The sequence below is a fragment of the Poecilia formosa genome, unplaced genomic scaffold, assembly GCF_000485575.1.
Source record: "Poecilia formosa unplaced genomic scaffold, Poecilia_formosa-5.1.2 Scaffold78, whole genome shotgun sequence".
Lineage (NCBI taxonomy): Eukaryota > Metazoa > Chordata > Actinopteri > Cyprinodontiformes > Poeciliidae > Poecilia > Poecilia formosa.
The window spans coordinates 1,591,219-1,600,887 of NW_006800017.1; the positions used below are offsets into that span (position 1 = coordinate 1,591,219).

Genomic DNA, 9,669 nt, shown 5'->3' on the forward strand with positions numbered 1-9,669 from the left:
TATTACTGCTTTATCTAAAACTACCTATAAAACTCATCAGCTTGCACATATCGTATTTCACATTAAAGCAAGTTAACTGGTGATTGATTGTAGGAATGGAAGCACCGATAAATGACAGCAACACTCCTAATGGTTTTTAATTTCTACCATGAACTTTTCCATTGCATTCCAGTGTTTCTGGCTGACGTGAAGGTTTTCTTTTCTTGCGTTTGCTGTTATCCTACTTGACTAAACGAATAATGTAGGAATGAGGCCTGTTTAGAGGGCTCAGGTGAATTCTAGAAATGAAGACAAAGTAGATGTGCATCAACAAAACACATCTTGCTTTTCCTCTGCTGCAGACATTGTCTGGTTTCAGACTGCACACAACCTAAATTAGAAACGAGCTCACAGGAAAATTGACATGCTTAGTATTTTACGACTAAGCTCCACAAACTAGATGGATGGGCAGACAAATTGGATGGATGGATGGATGGATGGACGGTAGCCAGATCCACAGTTAACACTGGGGAAAGAATGGGAATTTTGCTGAAAGCGAAGAACACTTTTCAGGTAGTACATAATTCCCCAGCTCAACCTAAAAACGTGGCTTTTCCCAAGAGATGCAAACCGAATCCTGGGGCTAACCACAGAAGGACACAGCTGACCCAGCCTCGCAAAATTGGAGGGAATCTAACATCAGTCTGTATCAGACTCTCAAAAGGAAAGATCTGGAGAAAGCCTGCAGCAGCACAACATAACTACATTGAAGAACGCTGAGAGGCAATGCCGTGGCACAGTCACGTGTGGCTTTTAATGGCACTGTGTCACTACTGTTCATGGATGTGACAGGAGACAGAAGCAGTCAGATGGATTCTGAAGTCATTTAGAGGACTGTCACCTCACATTCTGTCAAATTCAGTAAAGATTATTGGACTGCGTTTCTCAATGCAGATAACCCAAAGGGCATCAGAGGTCTTTTTATAGGTGAAAGAGTAAAATATTTTTCAGTGACTGAGTCGATCAATTCAGCTGAGGTCATTCAGGTTCACTCTTTCGAGGCGGAAGGCAAAATTATCCGCAAAACAGCAAAAGGTCACACAAAAGTGCTTTTATTAAATAAATGAAATATTTTTTTTAGCAGAGATGCAAATAATAAGCTATGGCTGTCCAGCTTTTGTCACATTGCATCCACACATTTTAATGGATTTTATTATGTGATAGACCAAAGAAAAAGTGTTTAATGAATCAGAAGGGACACTTTCCATTTGGAACTGTGTTTTTACATTTACCAGCTACTTCTTACAAAAGAGGGCACTGGACTTTATTAGGGGTATCAGATTACAGGAGTCTGGAGAAATGCAAACATTTTCCTCGTGCTCTTCATAGATATCTCGAAAGACAAGACTTACTTTATAATGCTAGACTGCAGTAGGCAATTACATAAAGTTTTAAACTACCTTAAAATTTCAGGTTTTAACGTGACAAAATGTGGGGGGAAAAGCTCCAGGCACTGTTTCTATTACAATCTGCATTTATTTTTCTGTTTGGTATTTGAACAGGGAATTGTGCCTGGAGAGGACCGAAGTGTTTGTATTATAGAAAAGGCATCGTATGCTGAAGCACAAACTGCGTCTTGATCCACAAATAGCTAGAAGACATGCCATTAGCTTTCTACGGAAGCGCATTGCTATCACGCAGGAAAAAAAAAAATTTAGAGCGCTATCACGTTATAACGTGATACGTATCTCGTTAAAACGTGATAGTATCTCGTTAAAACGTGATACGTATNACGAGATACTATCACGTTTTAACGAGATACGTATCACGTTATAACGTGATAGCGCTCGAAATTTTTTTTTTCCTGCGTGATAGCAATGCGCTTCCTAGCTTTCTATTACCCGGATATTTTTTATTTTATTTTTTATATATATTTTTTTTCACCCAGTGCTGTTGACTTAATTGACATGTCAAATCGTCAACTCTCTTCTGGTCATGTGGTGAAGGGTTTCCCAGTGCGTGCGTCAAAGCGCTACAGATACCATTAATGACCGCTTTCACCCTGAATATCCTGCTTTATGTAACAGTGGGCTATCTGTTTACAATAGAACCTGTCTCCTCGTTCAGAGGTGAGTCTCCTCAGCGCCTCCGCGGCGCTGCTCCTGTGCGCCCTTTTACATCTCCGCGCCCTCCAACTGGAGACAGTCACGGCGCGCACCACGCCAGGAGCGCATCGGAGCATTGCCTCGTCCTTTTTTTATTGTCTCGAGCTCTGCGCAACACATTATGGGATTGCTAAGAAAAAGATCTAAACTATCGAGAGTCATGACTCCTCGAAACCAGTGAAATAGTTCCGATGAATTCCTAAAGGAGAAGAAGAAAAAAAAAATGACACATAAGCTCTGAAGAAGTGGCGCATATTTCCTGACTGGTGCGATTAATCCCAGCTACAGGTAAGCGTTTTTGGTTTTTTTTTTTCTTTTGTTTTGTTTTTTTGGTTCATTTGCACATATTCTAGAAGGTCTGTTAAGGTCACATGTATCAAATGTTATGTTTAAAAATATATATATAAAAAAAAAATCATTTTATCTACATGGACAATTATTTGACTTGATTTTCCGAGCCAGATATATGTAATGACGTTTAAGAAAAGACCAAAAAAAAATAAAAAATGTATGTACACATAAGAGTTTATTTCGTTCAAGACAAACAGAATAGCCGGATGGTGTGTGCAGAGTTTCTCAACATCGTTAATGACTGACATGACCTCGTTCCTTTTTACTTTGCGTTTTGTCAGATTGCATGTCACCTGTACACAACCTCTTAAAATAAGTAGAATTCACTCATATAGTCAAAAGAAGAGCAACAATGATGACATTCTCGTGAAAAGGAAGAAAGTACAAGGAGAAACAAAAATTAGCCGGCATCTTGAAGTTATGTCATCATAATTTATCAAGATAGACAGCAATATTTTATTCACTATTTTGCACGTTTCTGCAAAGAACCCTTTTTTTCAGGTTTTTAAATCCTTCATTGTTTCTTATTGCTGATTCATTGTCTTAATAGTAATGGGAAAAAATGATGGACTTATGACAGATTTGTGTTTTTGTTTTTATTCCTCTTCTGGCCTTTGCTAGACTACGATTTGTATTATCCTGTGCAAAGAAAACCATATTTTATCCAAATTTATTTTAGTCTACCTAACTCCTGAAATGGACATTGAGCTGTCACTGAGGTCAAACATCTGTTTCAACATCAGCATGTGTGTTCACTTACCATTGTCCACAGTCCACTCCGTTCTACTGCTACAAAGAGAGAGAGAGAGAAAGCCAAAAGTGGCTCAATAGCTCAATAAAACCACTAATGTTATTGGCACTGAAGTTGTCAGATTGCGTTTGTCTCTTTTGTACTGGCAGTGAGAAGCACTTCAATCTGACTGTAGCAAGGCAGCCTGGCAGTACTCTGATTCTCTCCTTTCAATTACTTAGGTTAGGATTAATCTACAGCCATGCCCAGGCCTTAATAAATTGAAAACACAAAATCTGAGGGGAAATTTAGAGTAAATTGTCACATCTGATCGTTTGTCATTTCCTCCTGGGGAGTTTGTTATTGCTTTCTGCATGGAATTATTTCCCTTGATAGTTGAAGGTCTTCACTGAATATACAAAGTGGTATGACCTGTCTGGTTCTGGCAGGGATCTTCTTCAGACATACTCTTAGTCAGATAAGTTCTCCAGACAGACGATCAAGACGTTAAATCAATAAATTCCCTCCAGGAAAGGCTGTCCTTAAGAGTGAGGAGAAAAAGTAAACGCAATACAAGAACTCAAAATGCTGAACTCACAGTATTGCATTTCACCATGTCACTCTTCCATACATTATTTTAGATAGTCATCATTAGGTTAATGTCAACTGGGCCGCCAGCATCTGTCAGTGAATGTTCTTGATGCTGAAAGGATTGCTTTTGTTATTGGATATATATCAGAACCTGCAGAGAAACAATCAGGATCAAAATCAATGTTCTTTTCTGTCTGTGCAGGTGGGATGCCATAATCAGCTTTTGGACAGGGAGAGATCATGGAGCCCTGGATGTTCCCATCATCCCCACTGAACTTAACGGAGCACCTTTTGTATGACAGCTTCATGCAGGGGAATGAGTCCAGCATTAATGGAAGCTACATAGACCACAGCTTCAACCAAACCAGCACCGTGGTCATCACTTGCATGTACTTTCTAGTTTGCGCTGTGGGACTTTGTGGGAACGCCTTGGTCATCTACGTTATCCTGCGCTATGCCAAGATGAAGACAGTCACTAACATCTATATTCTCAATCTGGCGGTAGCAGATGTGCTCTTTATGCTTGGACTGCCATTCATCGCCATCCAGCTGGCGCTGGTCCACTGGCCCTTTGGGCCTGTGCTCTGCAGGGTCGTTATGACTGTGGACTCCCTGAACCAGTTCACGTCCATCTTCTGCCTGATGGTAATGAGCATTGACCGCTACTTGGCAGTGGTGCATCCCATAAAGTCCACAAAGTGGCGAAAACCACGCATCGCTAAAACTATTAATTTAGCCGTATGGGGAGTTTCACTGCTCGTCAATCTGCCCATCGTTATTTACAGTGGTGTGATTACAAAGCACAATGGCTGCTTCTGCACCATTGTGTGGCCAGAACCTCAAGAGACCTACTACACAGTCTTCATGTTCTACACATTCATTCTGGGCTTCTTCCTTCCCCTGCTGGTCATCTGCCTCTGCTACCTGCTCATCATCATCAAGGTAAAGTCTTCAGGCATCCGAGTAGGCTCCTCCAAAAGGAAGCGATCGGAACGCAAGGTCACCCGGATGGTTTCCATTGTTGTGGCTGTGTTTGTGTTCTGCTGGCTGCCTTTCTACGTTTTCAACGTCACCTCGGTGACGGGCAGCATCAGCACCACCCCCATCCTGAGGAGCACCTTTGCCTTCGTGGTGGTTCTAGGATACGCCAACAGCTGTGCCAACCCAATCCTCTACGCCTTCTTGTCAGAGAACTTCAAGAAGAGCTTCCAGAATGTTCTCTGCCTTAAGAAGGTAGGAGGACTGGATGAGGTCGATCGCAGTGACAGTCGGCAGGACAAATCTCGCATGATGAATGACCCAACAGAGACCCAGAGTACTTTGCTCAATGGCGACCTACAGACCAGCATCTAACAAGTTTTACCAACCTATTTAAGAGCTCCTTGGAAAGACCCATATTATTAGGCATTGTTAAACTGAAAAATACAAGGCAGCATATCAGTTGGGCTTCTCTGTGTTATAGACAACCTAAACAAAAAAAAAAATCACAGGTTCATACAAATCTCCTTAGTAAGCTATAAGAGAGCTTTTATGAAGGAGACCTGAGGGAACATAACAAGCAATGACACCTACTTGGCAAATGGTCCCCTGGGTGACATGGATTTTCCCTGGAGACTCAGTATTATATATGTTGTTTACAACAGAAGACCTGCATCAAGTTTCCCAGCAATGTTTGAAAATTGCAGTGGAACAGAGGGCTGTAAAGGAACACGTAGTTGTTTGAGCTGCCAGTTATGATTCCCTGGGAAGTATATATTTCTGTAAATAACGGTGCATATAATGGACAAGACATAACGATTGTTTAAAAAAAACGGACCAATATTGTCATGCAGCTTTTAATTATAACCCTAGCCTAGCAGTGTTTAATGTGAAACATCCTTCTGTAGCAGAATGTGATGAACTTCAGTGGTCTTGTGTTGATTCTCTTTTATTTTTCTGTAGGGTAGATCGCTTGTGATATACCAAATGTAAATGTGAATAACATTTGTTCCATGCATTATTGAGGCAATAGCCCAATAAAGCTGCAGCTCTGGCAACATACATCACAGTGTTAAGGTAGAAAGTTTACCTTGCTGGTGTTCATGATACTAACTTTCTGTGTATTAAGAGTTTTACATCACTGCTTGTGTATAAGTCAATGTAGTACAGGACAGTTTGATCACGCACGTTACCTCTTTTTCAAAAATGTTGGATTATGTGACTCTGAATTATTCAGTATGAATCCTGGGTCGTTTTGTGTGTTTGTGTTGTGCTAGCGTATGAAACCTGTCCAGATACTGTTTCATGGACGAGGATTGTACTCGTCTTTGCAGTGCACCCATCTGTCAGGGGGTTGCTTGAGCTTCAGAGGTTGCTGTGCATTGTTTTTAAAAGAAAAAAAGAAAAAGAAAAAAAAAAGCATCAAGGTTGTGAAATGCAATGTCTCACTCAAGAAAAGACAAACATAATTTAACCTTTTTTGTGCCATTTGAGAGACGGCAACCTCTCTGGCGCTGAGTAAGTGAGCGATGTGAATTTGTGAAGGGCTAGAACACTTTTCTTCAAGAGGTTGTAGTGTTCCTTTATCATCACAGTCATCATAGTGCTGCTTCTCAACAGAGTCCACACATCACCCTGACAGCCTGTCTGACTCAACAGCCAGATTACAGTCTTTACAAAGTATTTTCAGCAGACGTAGCGTTTCCTCTTCTCTACATTTGTTACACGTAAAAGAGTTCAATTACATTTCATCGATCTTCACCACATAGGCCTACGGATTGTGATGTCAGTGTTTCACCTATTTTGTCGTGCGTTACGGTGAGGATATCTCGAATACGTGTGAACTATGTAGTTTTTTACTACACGTTTAATGCAATCATCGTCACATCGTGACACAGGTGGTACTTTTGCCCAAAATAATGAGTTTTGCTAGCATGCTAGCTAGACAGCTAATAAGCAGACTTCATTAGCTATCTTTGAGTTGTTCTTTCATGTTTACCATTTTCTTCCCCCCCATTATAGAGCACAAGTAATCACAATGTCTTTAAAGTAGTTTGCAGTGGCTAAATATATCATAATGCATCGGTGACAACCAAACTTACAACTAAAATAACTTTTTAGTTTTGATATGTTTTTTTTTCTTAGCCTAAGCTATACTTTGTAAATTATAATGAAAATGTACAATAAAACTACACTTAAAAATTTTTTATTTTAAAAAATTGTTGTAAATCACATGGTATTCAGAGTTATATTTCAACTAAGTGAATTTTGTTGTCAAAAATGGTACACGTAAAAAAAAAACCCTTTTAGAATTAAATAAAAATATTGAACTAGTTACATCTTTGTACAAAAATGTGGCCCCTTGGGTTAGTTTTGGTTCCCTACATGCATTTGTTTTACGCATGCAAATTGCGTTGTCCAGAGTCCTGAAACTTTTAGATGTCTCTACTTCAGCACATCTGACTGCAAAATAAACTCATTAGTAGGGCTCAGTATATATTACACATACTCTTCCTGTTGCATTGTAGATCTAGTTTTAATAATTTCTACCATTAAAAAGGCTTTTACCTCTTGTGTTGCATTGTTCTACTGTTGTGAGCCTTGTTAATTGTACATTCATTGGTAACTTAAACATAATGCATGTAGAAGCTGCACAGACAGCCGAAGAAAAAGAAAATTGCCTTCACTATGACCATCATGTAAAGAAAAAATATTCAACAAGAAAATTGTGTCTATTCTGTTAATGGGTGGTACAAAATGTAAAGCAGTAAAAATGGTTTGCATCACAGTAGCAGATTAACTGTAAAGTGGCATTAGCTCTTTATGCCTTCTTCTTGCAGTGCTAATGAATAATCGTTTCAGACATTATTCTTTAATATGCATTATTGTAGCCAATTTTTTTTTGTCCTGCTCAGTGTAGTCATCACGGCAACTGTTTCTGTATCAAGTTTGTATAACCCTGATTTTGTTTCTCAAGCTTCTGCTTATTTATAATAAAACAAGGTTGGACCAAGGCTGTGTTGACTTAAAGCAATAGGAGTATTTTACTTTGATAAATATGTTTTAAAAAGGAAAAAGCACTACATAATATTAAAAGCCAAATTACTTGGAACATATTTTAATTCTGAGATATGGTTACATCAAATAAAAGTTTGACATCTCCACATCACTTTCCCTTCATACAAATCACAACTGAAGTACAAGCTCAACATCAGCTATATCTGGTCAAATAAATGCCTGTTTACTTCAGAAATATGCAGCACTTTAGTATAACAGTACAAAAACTTTTTTCTGTAAAACTCATTCATAAAGGCATACGTTTTATAGCCTGGAATGTCTTTTTTTTTATAGGCTGTATTGTGCTTCTGAATGTAGCCACAAGGTGGCGATATAATCACGTGCATGAAAGTTTCTCAAAGACCAGAAACAAAATGTTTAAATTTGACATGTATAGAACTGCATGTCAACAAATTATTTCGGTACTTTTTTGCCCTGCTGGGATAACAGCTCATCGATGATACAGAAACTGTACAACCGACAATGGAAAACTATACAGATTTGGCTCAGATGTACTACAGTGCATCATCTAGTCCTTCAGAGGGAAAATGACACAAAAGACAGCACACAAAATACACATTCCAGTTTTGTTCTGAGTTTAATCACTGAAACAGACAATGAAGCTCTCCTCTTCTTTTGTTTCAGCGGTTTCCCTGAATGCCTTCGGATGGCCTGAAACTGCTCCAAAATGCATCAGAACCATAATGTGACCATTACACATTAACTGTTGAACTTTACCTCTCAGAAAACCATTATATTCCTCTTACCGAAAAAAGATATGCAGGTTTGATTTCGATTACAGAGCAGCAAAACAAATACGAATCTTTATTCTTTTTTTACAACTCAGGTAAGTGCCCTCATTTTTTCATTTGTATTTTTTTCACATGAGGGAATATTTTTAAATTTTGTACTTTTTATACAAACAATTTCAGTAACCCTGACATGGATTATGTGCATCATCTAGATCTGACTGAATCATTTTGTTGTTTTTTTTACTGATCTGCAGAGGGAAACGACACCACAGTGATCTGCACCAGCCACAGTTGCAATGAAGAAGTTTAACACTGATGGATTCAGAGCCAGGCTGTGGTCAAGTAGTGCCCATATATGTGCAATGTGTTTATACATCTTACACATTCACCTTTTCGCTCTGCGAATTGCCGTCCCGGAGCAAGCTTTGAGCCGCAATCCATGGCAATTTTTCCCCACACATGATCGCAAAAAGCCTGGTTGCATGCAGTGTGTTGTTAATTTCTGTTTTTTTTTTTTTGTTTTTTTTTTGTTTTTTTTTTCCTTTTCTTGCACAGAAGATTCAGATTTAAAGTTCACATATCAAAGTCCTCTGCAGAATGCCACATGAACGCTCTCTTTTAGCATATTTAAACATCACAAAGGTGAGCTGATAAATCCACACCGTTATTATACCCACAATTCCACGAGAATGAAAGCATAATACGTCCAAAAAACATTTCAGGTACCAGAACAGCAAGGAAACGTGACTGTACTGAAAAAAAAAAAAGAAAAAAATACACAAGAAAAAAAAAGTAAAAACTCAAAATTTAACAAGTTGCTAAAAAAATAGATATTCTCTGCCCTCAACCAGACTTTAGAATGAAAAAAAAAGGTAAATAAATGAACATGAGAACACTCAGGTCCAGATCTGTTTAGTTTCCATGGCAGCGCTTCTCCAGCAACTGGCAAAGGCAGCGTTTCTAAGCTCTCCCATGTTTTCTCTGCTCTTAAAAAATAGATGTATACTAGAATTCATACAGTATTTCAAAGCTAAAGTCACAAATGATAAGTATCATAACCAAACCT

The 9,669-nt window shown here is 38.8% G+C and overlaps 1 protein-coding gene across 1 annotated transcript; it reads left to right on the forward strand.

The window, feature by feature from the left end:
• Positions 1–1,938: 1,938 nt before the first annotated feature.
• On the forward strand, positions 1,939–9,370 carry LOC103140984 (somatostatin receptor type 2-like). Its single transcript, XM_007556366.2, has 2 exons — positions 1,939–2,432; positions 4,019–9,370. The coding sequence occupies exon 2, from the start codon at positions 4,057–4,059 to the stop codon at positions 5,167–5,169; it is 1,113 nt and encodes a 370-aa protein (XP_007556428.1). The 5' UTR covers positions 1,939–2,432; positions 4,019–4,056; the 3' UTR covers positions 5,170–9,370.
• Positions 9,371–9,669: the final 299 nt, after the last annotated feature.

Coding starts and splice junctions, on each gene's coding strand:
- LOC103140984 (XM_007556366.2), top strand. CDS start 4,057: ATGGAGCCCTGGATGTTCCCATCATCCCCACTGAACTTAACGGAGCAC.